At 40.0% G+C, this 17,617-nt stretch overlaps 1 protein-coding gene across 2 annotated transcripts in view; it reads left to right on the top strand.

Moving 5' to 3' along the window:
• EPC1 (enhancer of polycomb 1) overlaps positions 1 to 17,617 on the top strand; it is a 125,367-nt gene that overhangs the window by 37,014 nt on the left and 70,736 nt on the right. Inside the window, exon 1 of one of the 2 annotated variants that reach the window (XM_075587727.1) lies at positions 4,078 to 4,585. The exons of the other annotated variant lie outside the window; for it this stretch is intronic. Coding sequence (XP_075443842.1) covers positions 4,433 to 4,585 — 153 coding nt within the window. The 5' untranslated portion in view covers positions 4,078 to 4,432. Of the gene's footprint in view, positions 1 to 4,077; positions 4,586 to 17,617 lie in introns of those variants that run through there. 2 annotated transcript variants of the gene reach the window in all.

Raw genomic sequence — 17,617 nt, 5'->3', positions numbered from 1 at the left:
TATGTCCTAAAAATAAAAATAAAGAGCTGGCTTACAACTATCCTAGCAAGAGAAGATGGCTTTCTGGGCTTTGGTACAGTGAGATTAAAGGATATAGTGATGTGGGATTCAAACCAAACTAGGTTCTTATCTCATGACCGACAAGCCCTTACCACCTGCACCTTTTAGATTGGCAGTCCTACATAAGTATGCAAAAATACTTGTCTTACTTAATACACGTGTGCAACTTGTATTTATTTTCCATGTTTTAATCTGTCCCGTGCCTCATTTTTAAATCTGTAAATCGTTTTCTGTTTTGGAGAAATATTAATGTAAAACCATTTTATTGAGGGATGTACCAGAACTCTGTCCTGGTGTATGTTGTTCTTTCAAATATGTTCTTTGCTACAATTAATCCTATTGTATTATTCCCTTTAGATTGTAAACTCTGTAGAGCAGGGGCTCCCTGATTTCTGCATAACACAATTGTGGAACTTTGTATATCTCGCTGTGTGTTTTTGTCTTTATTCTGCAAAGTGCTGTGTAAAATAGTGGTGCTGCATGCTTACATACATGCACCTGTCATTGTGATCACTGCATCTTTGGAGTTTTTGCTGCTTTCGTCCCTTGAAGTATGAACTCCAAACTAGTACTGAACAAAAGCAGCATATTACGAGTATTTATTGTAATCCCCGTAGAATCTTGTGATTTTTGTGTTTGAGCTTTTCACAATTGGGTTTTGGTGAATACATTTGTAAGGATAATGAACTTCAATGTTGCAGTAATGTAATAATAGTGTGATATACTGTTAAGGGATTTCATGTATTGCAGTTCAAACAATTGTCTGCATCTAGGACATGCTTGAAAACAAAAAGGTAACTGTTGCTGTATTTTGTCCTGTTTAAAATATTTTATAAATAAACTTGGTTGACGCATTGGGCTGCACTGTAAAACCTCATTGGAACATTAAAAGAGATCTGTTTAATGTATGTTTGGGAAACACGTTATTTGGTAGTTAAGAACCTCTGTTATAGGTTTTTGGGGCTTTTTTCATGGTGAAAGAATCATTTAGTAACGGCTAAAACTGGATTTTGTTTTTGCCATTTGTTTCATATACGTGATTCTTTGATGCCCTTACATTTTGTGGCTTTTACTTTTCTCTTTGACACCTGTAATTTTATATACAACTACCATATCTCCTCTTCATTCTCTGCTTCCAGGCTGAAACCAAACTCCTGTGTGTGTGTGTGTGTGTACCCTTTTCTGTCCTTTCTTACACACTGGTATATTCCATTTGAATTGGGAGTGATAGTACAGCATTCAGTATAGAGTTGCAAAATGTGAGCATTTTCACTGCCTCCCTAAACATATACAACCCAGCACTTTTATATTTGCTCTATCCCTTTTTTATTTGACAGACCATCCCAGCAAAGTTGTAACCATTTTAAGAGCTAAAAGGCTGCACACGTCTTCGCTTCTTCAACTATCCCAACACCTGCGCGTGAATGGTAGTGCTCTGGGGCCTGGAGGCAGGCATTCGTTCTATTGAACATGTGGGATATGTTTTTTGAGCCTTGTTTCAGTTGAGTGGAGGAAACACGTGCAAACAGTGCAAGGTTACATGCTCGTGCCAGCGCCATCTACATCATTTGTTTGATATAGTGTAACCGCTTCACCGCTGCAGGAACAACCTGCCGAGCCCTGCTCACAACCACCCAGTTATTCTACAAGAATCGGCCCTGCTCTTTTGTTTAAAGGTTATACACAAAAACCTGTGTATTCAAATTGGTTGTAGAACAAAAATGATACTCCATCAGGGCAAAAACTTGACCAAGTCATCATTTTATAGTAAGTGTGGAAACTGTAAAGAGGCTAAACTTAGTGGGGTCATAGAAAATGGAAAATGTATCCCGAGATTTAGTCGCTCTTAAAGTAACTGTCTTGCTTATTTGTATCTTGTAAAACATGAATCTGAACTGCTGGTCAGGAACACTGGATACAAGCTAAGCAGCTACTTATGTTTGTCTGACTGATTACATCTTAATTACTATGTAAATAAAATAACTGAGCTAGCACTGTTAAATGGCTTGATGTTAATATCTTGGTGATCAGATCATTTGCCAAACCTAAAACTATTTAACATGGGAATGTTACATTTAAACATTAGAATACTTGTCTGTTATTTGAGGTGTGAATTGGCTACATTTAACCTATTTAACTGTCCTTTGTTCACGTTTTCTAGATTGGAATGGGACTTTAACAAAGAACTGAGCACACAAGCTTTTACGGTCATACTATAGTATATGTATGTATGTATGCATACATTTATTGGTTATGTATGTCTTTATGTGTATAGCTCCCACAGTGTACTCTGCGCTTTACAAAGACAATACATGGAATTATTATACTACAATAAGCACAACAAAGTCAGGCAATAGGAAAGGAAATATAGTTGCGCGTATTAACAAGTGCACTACCGTCAACGTATGTGTCTATATACCATGTGAACATTGCAGTTCCTGAGAAATACATATTCTATACAGAATGTATTACAGGATTTGAAAGCTGTTTCAGATGAGTGCTTTACCCAGTATTGTATACACTTATAAAGCACACTGCATATTACATCTGATTTTTATTTTTTCCTATGTGCATGAGCGATAAATAAAGTGTAATGACACTAATATACTACATAGTCATGAAACTTTATGCAATACAGAACATCAAATAGCTACAATAAACTATGTATGTGTTGCATACATTATACAATTGTGCTCACTGTGTCCGGCATCATACTGTGGATGTAGCGCTTGCAAAATATTCAATGTGCATGTATTGCATATATCTCATTGTTGCAATATTTGTTCTGCACATGCTTTGCATGTTTAATTTCTGAGGCCTGTAATATAGTGTGCGCGCGTCAATGATAATTGCCTGACGTTGCTATAGTTGAGATGCGCGTGTGCGTTGGCACGGCAGATCTGAGGAAATACAAGAAATTATTTTTGCGCTGTTGCCGTGCCACGTGACGCTGTGAGCCAATCACAGTGCGGCCTAACACTGTCAGCCACGCGCATCACCGCTTGCCCTATAGACACTAAACGTGCATGCCACGTATGCTTCCGCACGCGCACCAGCACATACTATATTACAGGCCTAAGGGTTGCACTATATTTTATGTTGGTATAATATATACTACTCAATAGTTGTATTGTAGTATCATAACTAATAATTGCGAAATTCTATGCACATGTAGCAGCATATCATATGTAATGGCTATAATATATTTTGTGTGGATTGCATATATTGTATATTAAAGGTTGCAATATATTGTCTGTGTATATAATAGAATACAATGCATCGGTTTGACATTCATTCCATTGTAATGTATGTACATATACTGTACAGAATTATAATTGTTGGATTGTGTGTATATAATGTATGTATTGCAATATATTCTAGAATTAAGATTCTTGCAATAATACAGCATAATCGTATTGGTTGCATAATAAAATACTTAAGTTACAATATATTGTATCATGGTGTATTAGAGATATAGAATGGAGTTGGTGACTTATTCTTGTGCATGCATTCATTATATTATGTTTTGCATATGGGATATGTCATGGATGTACTATATTCCGTTTCAATTATTACATGCGCACACAAATACACACGCAACAGTGTATCTGATAATGTGTGTATACTATTTAACATTGATATTGTATTTAAATAATATGCAGTTGGGGTTATGTGATGGGTACATGTATGTTGTGGGTATGTGGCTCATTTTCTGTGTGCATACATGAACTATATTTTGTGTGCAGTGTGATATTTAATAGTTTCACAGTATTGTTTCTGTGTATGAGATACATGTAACTGCTGTGTGCATGAGATGTTTAATAAGCAGCAGTATAGCCTGCGATGTTTAAGCAGCAATATAGCCTGTCCTTGGTCCCCTATGTGTTCTTGCACAAATGCTCGCTGCGGCCCCTGCTCATCTTGGAGAGGGTCTCTCTCTCTCGTGTCTCGCGCGCGCCCTCTAGCCCCTCCATGCGCGCCCCCGGACGCTGCGGCTCTCGGCTCGGCCGCGATGTGCGCGCATGCGCGCGATGCACTCTGGGAATGGCTGCGCAGCTCGGGTTGGCTGGGGGAGCAGACAGCGGAGTTTTTAATGTCCGCCATGTTGGCCATGGCGTATTGAACAGGGGAAGGGAGAGTGGGAGACACCGGAGCGCACAGAAACACCATAAAACAGCCCACAGAACCGAGCCCCGCATAGCCCGGCTCCGAAAGCAAACACCACACGTCATTTTTTTTATTTTTTTTTATTTATATAACGGGAAGGACTTGCGGGGGGGTGAGCGCGGAGACATCCATGAGAGCGCGGGACGGGAGGATTCCCCCTCTGGACGGTCGCATGGCTCTGTGGTAGGAAAGAAAAAATAAAAAAATGAGTAAATTGTCGTTTCGGGCGCGGGCGCTGGACGCGTCCAAACCGTTACCCGTCTTCCGCTGCGAGGATTTACCCGACCTGCACGAATATGCATCGATCAACCGCGCCGTGCCGCAGATGCCGACGGGCATGGAGAAGGAAGAGGAGTCGGTAATGATGTGCTTTACTTTTCCCCCGTATCTGCGCAAGCTTGCACAAAATGGCCGCCATGTTGTTCCCCTGCCCCAGCCGCCCCGGGGTTCGCAGATACCGCCCCTCGCCTTGCGCTCCTGAGGGCTCGGGTTTCAGCAATCCTGCCCCGCCTCCGGCCCCATTTCCCTCCCCCCCGGGACCCGTCGCTGCCGCCCGGTTACCGGTTGTTTTTTTTTCTCTGGCGGCCGGGAAAGGCACAAAGGGGGTCACGTGACGGGGCCGCAGTCCGCCATTTTGTGGTATCCTGTCTTTGGGTTGGGCCTCGTGCGGATAGCGGTGGTGGGGAGGGTGCAGCGCGGAGAGAGGCCGCCGGGGGGCGCAGGAGAACACGCAGCGCTCACGTTGTGTGTTTGTTTGTGTACATTTCATGGAGCTGACGGGGAGTGTGAACCTGCCCGAAACCCCGAGTGAGTGTGCGTTTTCGTTCACACTCAGTCCTTTTTCGCCCTCCCCAGTACTACATCCAATATGAGAAATTATACAGTCAAGTACTTAGCCGTTTTCTTTGTGGGTCCTTTTAGTTACATTATTTGGCTAAAGCACTTTAAGCTTGCAAACCATGCTAAGGTATCCTACCACTACCTGCATAAGCTCTCCTAATGGAGGGAGAAGTATCTTAAGACCAGTCGTTCACAGGTGCATCACAAGAGCCGCTATGTAAAAGTGGGACTAGCGAGCATAAAACCAGGGGGAAGGGGACACAAAAACCTCCAATCAAAATTCACACACACAACCACTGCAAGCTGTGTGTATGTATATATTCACACATAACCATGGAAAGGCATTTCATGTAAACTATAGCACATACACAAGTTATTTACCCTTTACTTATTTTTTTCTGGAGAGAATTCTTATTCACGTACGTGTTTGAGATTTCCATCACTTCCCTAACCAAATCACGGAAATTGGCTTTTGCATCTTGGGATGTCTGTGTAATCTTTGGTATGAAGGTCTACCAAGTGCTTGATGGCCTACAAATCACGTGAGCCTGTACACCCCCTCCCCCCTTCGTGTGATTCTGTGAGCTAATACAGGGAGCTCCAATTTTATGATTCACTTTTTATAGTGAGTCATGTAAAGTTAATATAAACTTCACTGAACATAACCTGTTAGTTATTAAGGCATTCTCATTATTTCTATTTTATGTACAGAAAACTTAATTAGTAAATTACAGTGTAGCAATAAAATACTTTTCTTAACTCCTGGAAGTGTACACTTCTCTCCTCCTCCCCCCCACCCCCTGTAAAATGTTGATAATGTACTCAGTGATGTGCAGTAAAGGTGTCAGGGGGAGTATTTCTTTTTAATGTTGCCCTTACATGTGCTGGAGCAGGTACAACGGCACATTTGCTATTCAGGATTGATGGTTATAAGATGCTGTCTGTCAAGATGGCAATTGTATACTTTGCTACCACTGGCAAGAAATGATACTCCAAGTGACAGAAACTTCTTCTGTTCTGCGTTTTTGTGTTGGTGTATTCCGCATTGTAGGTGCTCTTGCTGACTGTTTGCCTGTAGTAGAAATACAATGATGTCCCCCCCCCTCATTAACAAAATGTAAAATACACAGAAATTAATACACTGCACATATAAATTGATTGAAAAAAAGGGGGGGGGGGGGGAGGACAAGTCTAAAATCTGAAACAAAAAAGGAGAAAAATTGTGTGTATGTCCTATCTATCCTATCTATCTCTCGCACGCACAACTCATTTCAATGAAGTAAAAAATCTTGAATGTCTCAATATAGCGTCTATACTTTTGTTTGAGTGTGGGGAACATCATTGTATTTGTAGGAATTTACAGGGATTCCCTTTTTTCCCCTGCACCACACGTAGAGATTTTTTAAAATATATTCTTTGCTAGTGCTGTTTGCAACTATATATATATATATATATATATATATATATATATATATATATATATATATATATATATATATATATATATATATATATATATATATATAATTTTTTTTTTTTGTCGCACACATAGTGAGAGGTGATTCTGGCCTGTGCTGACTTCCAATAACCCAGTATTCTGATGGGAGGATGGCAGCATCCCATGGCCGCATAATGTGTACTACATTACTTATTGGCAATCCTGCAACATTCCACTTATTTCATCGCCCCTTTACCCTCCACGATATTACAGTCTGAGGGTATATATACTGATAACCTTTTAAGTGCCCAAATGCACTAGCCATGAGTTGCTATGAATTCTGTCCTGAGATGCAGACTGCTATTAAGAAGAAATGTACGCTCCTGCTAAGGTGAAGTTCTTGTTTATCTTCGTTTTAGATGTGCTACTTTGTCTGACTTCCTAATTTTGAAGCTTTGGGAAGAGTGCATGTAGCACCGTTATAATTAAACCTGGGTGGTTATTTTTGGAGCTGCTGCTAAATGACAGCCCTAAAGAATGTGGGAAACGTCTGCTTCAATTACATCACACTTGGGACTTTCTGCCCTGAGCTGGAATGTCAATTACTTGTATGCGTTTCACTTTCTAAATGGCAACAAAGGCACGTGTGTCTAAAGAACAAAGCTTTGTTGTTGTATTTAGGATTTTGTTTTTTATGACACTTGATACGGCCACCTCTTCCTTATTTTAATTTAAAAAAAATGTAGCAACTGAATTAAGTAGTTGGTTATTTCTCTCCCCCCCATTCCCCCCCCCCCCCACACACATTTTGAAAGTCTTTCTACATCACAGCTCTGTCTTACTGTAGATAACTTGCCTTTTATTTTCTAAGATTTTTCCATTGTATTTGTGCTGGTTTAGTATAGTAGCATTATTTTTATGGTATTTTGCTTATGTAGTCTCTTGCATGTTGGACGAAGAGCTTATGATTTTAAGCTGCAAATTCTAGTAGAAGTCCTGTTTAACATACATGTTTAATAAAGTTACTTTTCTGCAAGTAGTTTGATTTTTCTTTTCCTTCACATTAAATACGTAACCAGATACATTCTATTGTAAAAAGTAGTTCGGTTTGTCTACTAAATAAAAATGGGTAACTATTTGTTTAGGTTATGCAACATGTATCTATTTTTTTGCTACTAACTTTTATGAATGAAATCATAAAATGTCAGGCCATGTGCTTACAGCATTTGTTCAAATGAAAGCAACAACCTGCAATATCCTATTGGTAAAAAAAAACCAAAACAAAAATAGATAATACGGTCTGCATGTTTTATTTTATTATTTTCAACTCCAAGCCAATTTTTTTTTTTTTTGTTTGTTTAGTTTATGTACGGATCAAGAAAGATCCATCCACTTCCTCTTTTGAAACCGGTTCATGCACTTTTTTTTTTTTTTTTTTTTTTTTTTAAAGCACTGCCGTTTGGCAACTAAATATCACAAGTAGATCTGTTGCGTTGTTCCAAACAGTCTCTTGCTCTGAAAGCTGTAATATAATGTTACACATGAGCTGCAGCATGTCACAGACTGCAGCACAGAATCAGAAAGCGGTTAGATAGGCACACAAGCAGGATATTTGCTGATATTAAATCTACTCGCATGTTGCATATAGTAAAACAAAAAAGAAAAGATGAAACTAGGGCTGCTGCTCTAACTTGAGTAGTGTCCGAGAGGGCTGTAGAATCAGTGTCCAAAATATACTGGCTACAAAATAGGACCATAATGCCCCGTGTTCACCCTATGGCCTCATCTCATTCCAGTTATATATGACAGTTTTAGGAACATGAGTTTACTTTGAATTAATCTGAAGTTTTGTGTGCCAGTTTTCTTCTACATGGCTTACCGATATTGCTTCCTAAAAGATTATCCTTCACTAGCATGGTAGGACACAAAACATTTGTCAACACTAGTGATTCAGGATTGCTTTCTTCATACCCTTATTTATTATACCAAACTAGTTAACAGTAGTTCTACATCAGACTTGTTCTGGAGGAATTGTAATATTTATTGCTCTCCTCTGTTGCAGGAAAGCTTCCTTCTACCATGTCCACCAATAAGGGTCACATCTAAGATCACTCCTATTGATTTGACTTGAGCAGATTTTCACTTTAATGTACTGAGCATGCCAATATTTGTTGTGCCTGAGGCTCCAAGTGGGGAAAAAAGTTTTTTTATTTTTATTTAAATGCTAGTTTCCTTGATATTTTACATTTTGACTTTGGTCACCACTGGGGCCGTGGTATTGAAACTTCCCAGGCACTTTTTTTGTGCACCTCACTCCAGACCCCTTCCCAACCTCACTCCTGTCAATGCCTTTTTACTTTCTTAGTAATTGACTAATCTCATTTTGTATTCCCTTTCTCCTTGGAGTCCCTGGCGTTTCCAAGGTTAAACCCAGAGTTGATCCCAAGATGTCAGCCTATACCCTGGAAAAGAGATACAGAATTTAGGCTACATTAATGTCTTCAGTCTAATCAAACCGTAAACTAATACCCCTAAATATGACAGTGCTCAACTCCAACTACAAATGTAGACTTGCTTTCTCCGAGTCCAAAAGACTTAAAGGGGATATTATGTTATAAACTCATTTTACCAAAAATAAAGGAATTTCAAGCTATCCTCCTACTTTATTGGAGACTAATAAGGCCTACGTCAGAGGGACCCTAATTTCAATAGCATAAGACTGCAATTTGTTACCGAACTAACAAAGAAAATATGTATAAGTGGCTAGACACCAGAAAGAACTTGAAAAATCCATACAGAGGGCACTGAAAAGGCCATTAAATGGTCTAAGCAACCTTTTTATTGTAAAAAGTGAAAGAAGATGGATAAGTTGTTTGGAAATAAACTAAAGGGTTTGCGATCAAGATAAAACGTGTTGCCCCTAAAACTGAGAAATGTTGCAACTACACAACCCCTCCTAGATTGCAAAGGAGTTTTACAATTCCTATTAAAGGAATATGGTCTGTCCAGCCTTTCACAGGAGGGTCTAGGTTGTCTAAATACCAGCATAAGAGAAATCAGGAAAGTGGTCAAATCATTAAAATCGGCAAAGACCATCCTTGATGGACTCCAATATTTACTACAAAATTTTTTTTATGGCTTATCCCAACTCTGGTTAAAATGTTCAATTCCTTTCTGGAAGGCAACATTTATCCCACATCAGATGGCTAAAGCAAACATCAGTTATTCATAAAGCTGGTCAAGACCCAATGAGATGTTAGAGTTACAGACCTGTAGCTCTCCTACCTTCAGATTTTAAAATATACAGCAAAATCCTAGCCAATAGACTTAAAACAATCTTCCCCAGATTGAGTCACATTGTATTGTATGTCTTTATTTATATAGCGCCAAAAGTGTACTCAGCGCTTCACAAAGAATACAGTACAGGGAATTAAAATGATACAATAAGTGCAGCGAAATCAGACAATAGGAAAGGAAATCCCTGCCCCGAAGAGCTTACAATCTAAGAGGTATGGTGGGAGACTTCCAGAGACAGTAGGTGAGGGAATAAGTGCTGTATGGCAGTGCTTGGCCACCGTGGGTGATAGGAGTGGCTGAGTATGGGACAGTAACCATGAGTGCAGGCTGTTGGGATGCTTAACTTGTGGGATGAGTTTTAAGGTTAGTCAGTATTAAATCAGAAGGTTAACACCATTTACAGGGGAAGAGATGGCAGGCTGCATGGGTGATATCAGGTGTGTGGCTTGGTTCAGGCTTACAGTAGGGTAGATCCCCAGCAGCAGGAAGGAGTAGATAGAGGGTGTGAATAGAGGATTTGTGTGGGTGCTTTTTATTGAGGAGTAAAGAAGTTGTTGGGAGAGAGGTGTATAAATAATGCTGCAGTGGGGAGTGGGGAAATTGGAGAAGTTCACAAAGTAGTGAGGAAACAGTAAGCAAAAAAAGCAATAGGTAGGGCATGGTGAGATGCAGGATGAGACAGTCCAGGTATTGGAGGATAGGAAGAGTACAAAGAATCATAGCATTTAGAAAATCAAGATCTCCTCACAGCTGCAGAGTTGTTGTTGTGCAGAGTCCAGATCTTCCTCCAATCTTCACCTCCAATTTCAACTCCAGACACTTTCAATGTTACACTTTGATACACTTTAATACACTTTGACAATGATCACAAAAATCAGGTTTGATTTATAAACAACCCAGGCCTCCGACAATACAAGGGAAAATGTATAAATCAATCCCTTTAATGTTTGAGATTAAGACCATCTTCCTGAATTTAGAGACAGAGCATGCATTTGCTATGATTAGCTGGCCCATAAACTTTAAAACTCCTTTATAAATTTGCGTTTAGTGGGTCATCTCTCACGTGTCACGTCAGTCTGCTTTGTTAAAAATGCAGAGCGAGGGACTGGTCATGATGAGAATCACCAACGGAACTCGCCCTTGTTTAGACTTCTATTCGCTCTCTCCATTGAACCCCGAACCTATATGACAAAAACAAATATCACAACATCATGGGCATGAAAATTGTCACACTATGATAAATAACAATAACTAAACGATGACCTAACACTGATTATAACCCCTCCTCCATGCCACCTGAGAGAAATTTGACATGCTTTCAAGGTATTAGATAAACTATGACAAATCACAGGCCTTGGACATTTCTCTACCAAAATACAAAATAAAGTAGGTCCAGTTAAACTTCATAAGTGGAAAGACGCCCATCTCAAATACCTGGGGATCCACTTGAACAAAAATGATTAGACACTATATAAACTATACTGAACTCTTTGCATAAATTAAAAAGGACTTAAACACCTGGAATAACTTCCAGACCTTCTGGTGGGGTTGTACATGTTCCATAAAAATGAATTTTCTTCCCAGAATACTTTTACTACTGGTATTTTCATCCCCTCCCAATCCTTGTTCCAGCTAACATAAAAGATATCCAGTGTGTATACTGTATATAGATATATAGATGAATAGAAATCCTAGAGTGACTAGATGCATGTTTAATATTGCCAAAATCTGGAGGTCTGGCTTCACGTATTAGACCAATTTTTATGTCTTGGCACCAAGGAGAGCACAATGAGCACAAGGAGAGATACAATGCTAGGTTGATATGGAGTTTACTTTCTCTGCCCCTGTGTCGTTACCAACCCTACTCTGGTAGACTAAGGACATTTTCCCTTAGCCCAAGGTTCTTTCTCCAGTTATAGATTTGACGTAAAAAAAACTGGGAAAAATGCTAATCTCAAATATAACCTAGTATCGGTTCCATCTGAATTGACACCCTGTTTTGGAAACCCTGATACTTTTTATTTATTTATTCCCCCCCCCCCCCCCCCACCACAGGTCTGGCCACAAAGCCATTTGCTATCTGGTAAAAAAAGGGGCATCTATCGGTAACCTGGTAGTAGAGGATTAATTCCTAGAGCTTAATGCATCACGAGAGTTCCTCTAGTGCACAGTATTCATAAATCTATGTAGGAGCCAGAGATTCCAAAACGGGTCTAATCTCCATATTGTATCAAGAATAGTTTGTTCGATCTGCCGGATCACTTCTATATAGCAACATGTTAATCAATCTCCGTATGGAGATCACGTACGACGATTACAGTGATCTATGTGAACACGCTTCAAAAACATTTATTTGCATGGTTACAAAAGAAAATATTTATAAAATACTATTTTGCTGGTACCTAACACCTGAAAATCGTGACCTCCTATATCAGAGGACTCGAGATCTTGGCTGGAGGGACATAGGCCACATTTGGTGTTTCTTAACCAAGATATTAATCTACTGGGGGAGAGTGATCTCATTGAGGCGATCATAGAAATAAGAATACCCATAGACCCGATGATAATTGTGTTGGTTAAACCAATTGAGAATAGAAATCTCCCCTCCCCATGTCTTTAATATTACATACTGACAGCTGCTAGATGTGCCATAGTGGCACCTAGAACAAGCTGAATGCCCATTCACTAGCCGCCCTCTCTCAAAGAATAGATGAGATTATGATAAAAAAAAGTTTGCAGCATTCTTAAGGCATAATGCATGATTCAATAATCTTGTCCATCTATAACAACCTCCCAAAATCTAGGGGACCACTTTTTGTAAATGGACTTGCTGAGTTTAATGGGAAGTTCCCTCATAAGGTTGGCCTATCTCTGGAACTACTACCCTCCCTATGGGTTTCAATGCCCCCACGATTCCTTACCAATAATAAGGCATCTACTGGCAGATGACCAGGAGACCCTCTCCCTGTTTTTTCAGGCTCTAGAACACTTTTTGTAGATTTTGTAAGCAATTAAATAAGTTGCTAGAAGCCGAGCAGAGTTAAAGGTTTCGGTTTTCTACACTGTTCGCTTATACAACCTATTATAGATCTACAAATCCATACAATGGCAAACCTATTTTAATGCCCCACCTCCTACTGATCCTGGCCTGTTGCCCACCAAGTTGTAGCCAAGCTGCTGCTTACCATGTCAACAAACTAACTTAAAAAGATTAATGAAAATACTTGTAGGTGTCAGATTTTTATTTAAAAGAGATAAATCTGGCTGAGTTGATGATTTTTTTTTTTTTTTTTTTTTTTTAAACAGGTTTCATGTTTACTCTTTTTGGTCCAGGGAGGGACTGCCTCTTAATAAAATAAATCAATGATTTGGGGCTATTTTTGCATCAGACCAGTGAAAGCATAAGTATTTTTAGTTATGAAAATGTATCCTTTCAATGTTTTGTAAACGGTGTAATCTGAATGGTAGGGTTTGTTTTACTGCTTTGTGCTACCTTCCCGACTCCGTTCCTGTAGCAAAGGAAAATATTAAAAAATGTTAATCTACTTTTACTTTGCACTATTTCTATGTTTCCCTCTAAGTGGGAATACACCTTTAACAAAAGTACAGAAGTAAGGTGTTAGGTGTTAGCCATGGAAAGAAAGCAAATCAAACCGTGGATTACGTAGGCTCTATCGTTTGGACCATATGGGTGAAAATGGGAAGGGCCAAGTGCCTCTTATTAGTTAGAAACTGTGATATTCCTCCTGTTAAAAGCAAGCATGGTTTGAAGTGTAAATCTCCCTCTCCCCAGCAGAAGCCTATATGATTAATTAACTCTTTTATAATGTGGGTATATTGCCCTCTGAACCATAGCCTGCTCGTTTTTATTTTGTTGAATCATGATTTTCTTTATATATATATATATGCAAATATAGCTGTATGCTCATCTGCATGTCTTAGGCAGGTCTACAACCCCGCCTTTCCCCATTATCACCCAGCATACAGCACTTCCACTGCAGCAAGGGATTCTGGGAAATGACATGCAAATGAGCACACAGTGTCACTTGTTGCCTCAATAACCATTTTTAACATGGTTCCCTATAGGCTTAAGCTTGCTGCATGGTCACAGCTTTGAGCACAGCCAGGGTTAAGGTGCATACCCAGAAAACCACCCACAGACAGCTGTTTCGACCTTGATGGGTCTCATCAGTGTGGGGTTGATTTTACTGGGAATGCAAGAGAGGCTATGGGATAGGCTAAACCATAATACTGAGTTAAGTCATGGTGAGTAAAAAAAGTGACAAAAACCCTCCACAGGAAAGCAAATATGCAAATATAGCTGTATGCTCATCTGCATGTCTTAGGCAGGTCTGCAACCCCGCCTTTCCCCATTATCACCCAGCATACAGCACTTCCACTGCAGCAAGGGATTCTGGGAAATGACATGCAAATGAGCACACAGTGAGCACAAGCTTAAGCCTGTAGGGAACCATGTTAAAAATGGTTATTGAGGCAACAAGTGACACTGTGTGCTCATTTGCATGTCATTTCCCAGAATCCCTTGCTGCAGTGGAAGTGCTGTATGCTGGGTGATAATGGGGAAAGGCGGGGTTGCAGACCTGCCTAAGACATGCAGATGAGCATACAGCTATATTTGCATATTTGCTTTCCTGTGGAGGGTTTTTGTCACTTTTTTTTTACTCACCATGACTTAACTCAGTATTATGATATATATATATATATATATATATATATATATATATATATATATATATATATATATATATATATATATATATATATATAATCTGAGCCCCATTTTAACCTCTTCCATTTTAATATTTCAAACTCTTATCTCCATAATAATAATAAAACAAATTGATAAATAAAGCTGTATTGGAAAGGGCAAGAGATTATAAAAAAAAAGTAAGAAAATTAATCAGCTTCTTCGAGGAAGTACTTGTCAACATGTCCAATACTATATGTATAATGCATATGTGGAAAATCAGATTCCATATGTTTTGGTGCGACTCTGCGTTCCTGAAGTTTCGCTCTTTATTTATTTTTTTGCGTATTCTAGGAATTTTAACATTGATTTTTTAAGGAAAACCTATGCATTTTCTATCGGATATGCTAAAGGCGCCTATGGCTACAACCGGTAGAACTGCCAACTTCAGCGTCCAGACCTGGTGTGATTTTACGGTCCATTAGAATGGCTCTTTATGTTAGTGTAGTAAGGACTTTAATATTTGTACAAAACGGTACTGCCTAATGCACTAAGGAGAGTTCTTCCTAGGTTTGCTGCTGGGAAAAAAAGTATTGCTTGAGAAAACTAGACTTATCAAAGAGAAAATCATTGCTTTGCTTTTTTTCCCCCTCTGGAATGTCGGGGAAATTTAGATAATTTGCCTGCTATAAATTCATGCCAACTATAAATTGGTGCAGCGAACACCATAAATGATGCATTATTTTGTGTTTGTCCCCCTTTTCCCAGTGACTTTATATTCTCTGTGCTTCCTGGCTTGCACTCTGGCTCACTTGTTTAGTACATTCCTTGATATTGGCATCACCCAATGTCCCAGATGTTCCCATTCTTTCATCTAAAGACCATGGTATAAACTTCCTGTTTCAAAACATCCCCTGAATAGATTTACATATTCTAGATTTTGGAAACATCTCTTTAATTTGCATATACATTAAACATGTAATTTAGTCTCTCACCACCCATGTAAAATTATTTACGTTTCTTATTTCAGATCTACCTGATAATGATTTTTCTCTTGTTTCACAGGTAAATTAGGAATGTTTTTTGATGGTGATCTTTTATTGGTTTAAAAAAGCCTTAAATACTTCGTTCTAAAATACAGTCTCAGGTTATTTGTTTCCACCAAAACATTTTTAAGTGAATAACTTTAAAAATGGTTACAGTTTTCCAAGGTTATAGAGCTTCTGGTTTTGCCATACAGCAGAAGGGGAAAAATCCCAGGCCACCAGTCTAAAATGTATCCCCTAGTACGTGTTCCTGCCAGTCACTGCCGCAACCAATCACTGCTCCCCAGCTTTTGATTATTGTTTATTTGTAAAGCTCCAACATTCCACCAGCTGGCTGCAGCCAGTCACCACTCCTAAGGCCTTGATTATACCAGAAATCGCCTGTGGTGTCTCCTGTAAAGACACCAAGCCGCGCAAAATCAACTGTTATACATACCTGAAAACTGTTTATACCAAATTCAACTGTCTCCCTGCTTGCTACTGCAAAGCAGGAGACCGTTCAGGAGATGGGCAAATTTTGTTTTCAAGCAGCTACAGCCACGTCACATGATGCAGCCATCCAATCAAAGGGAAGTTCAGTGCACCAATCATATTCCTCCAATCTAACTAATGAAAAACCTAGAAAAAATTTACCTCCAGGATTTCATACAAAATACAGTTTTCCTTTATTGAAAAGCCATATATACCTTGAACATACCATACACATTGACAAACATAGATAATTATTGACTGACAAGTATTTAAAAAAAATTAAGTAATTCATTAAATTACATTAATTATTTTATTAATCGCTATTATGGACAAATCTTCAATGGAATAATTCATTAGATTGGTGTTGGAAAGGCAGGCGTTGGGGTAAAGGAAGTGACATCTGAGCATGTCTCCCCTGCAGTCGCTTGCTAAATCTCTTGTGCATGTGCACATGTAGCTCTGCTTATGAAGCCACAGGAGAGCGCTGCTCCACTGAAGCTCTTGGCATAATCACATCCTTAGGCTGCGGCCAGGGTGGCGCTGAGCGTGCAGGCGCTCATGCGTTGTGGCGGCACAAGCGGCAAATTCAAATTTGCTTGCTTGCAAACTGCTAAGCGCCGCGCTTGCTCACGTTGGCCACACACATTGCTGCTAAGCGGCACCCTGGACAAGGCCTTAGGCCTGGGACATAGTGGTGTAAGCAAGGCTGAGCCGTGCTGAGCCATGATCACACTCGGCACTGAGCCCCTGCAGCCGCAATGAGTCGGCTTTAGCAGGGGCTCACGCACGCTTGGGGAAGCGTGTGTCTCAGGAAGATTTCAAATTTGGCGCTCGCCGAAGCGCAGGGCCGGTCACGTGAGCGGTTCGCCCAATGAGGGCGAACCAGCTCCGTGACGTCACTGGCCCGCCCCCGACACGCCCACGGACGGCGCGCTTTGTAAGGCCAGGGAAAGCACCGCTTTCCCTGAGCCTCAGCGCGCCTCCGCACTGATATAATTCACTATGTCCCAGGCCTTAGTGTGTAAGGGGGTTGGGGAGCGCAGGGAGCCTGTTGGAACATTCCAAGAGTGGACTCTGCTTGCCCCTGCTTTCATATAGTACTTGGGAGGGGGGTGTGTCAGTGTCACAGATACACGCTGCCGATGGGAGGGGGGGGGAGCCGGAACGTGTGTCCCTTCCCCTGCTGCTAAGTAATTTTTATATTTTTGGCCACCCCTGTTACATAGCAATACCCAACACATATGGCAAACATTGACGAGAGTTAAACAGGATAGAACAGAGTTGAATTCATTACACAAACTGCCTTGTAGTCTAGTTTTTTTCACTGCTGGAAAAACATCTGTCTTTCTGTATACTTGAATGAAATTATAATGGTTTGGATACTTGAAACAAAAAAGTTGTGCACCCTGTAAAGTTTCATTAGTGTGTACAAACTGCATCTATGGAGATATCCAAAAAGAGTGTGTGCAGCGCACTGCAATCTACGGGCCATCCCAATGAGGAGGGGAGGGGTATAACCGTGCTCACCTCCTACCTTCAGGGAATTATAGAGCCCCCTGCATAGGTCTGGACTTTCATTGGAACCACTGT

The sequence above is a fragment of the Ascaphus truei genome, chromosome 2 (assembly GCF_040206685.1).
Source record: "Ascaphus truei isolate aAscTru1 chromosome 2, aAscTru1.hap1, whole genome shotgun sequence".
Taxonomy (NCBI): domain Eukaryota; kingdom Metazoa; phylum Chordata; class Amphibia; order Anura; family Ascaphidae; genus Ascaphus; species Ascaphus truei.
The sequence above is the reverse complement of the archived record's forward strand: the minus strand, read 5'-3'. Positions and strand labels throughout refer to the sequence as shown.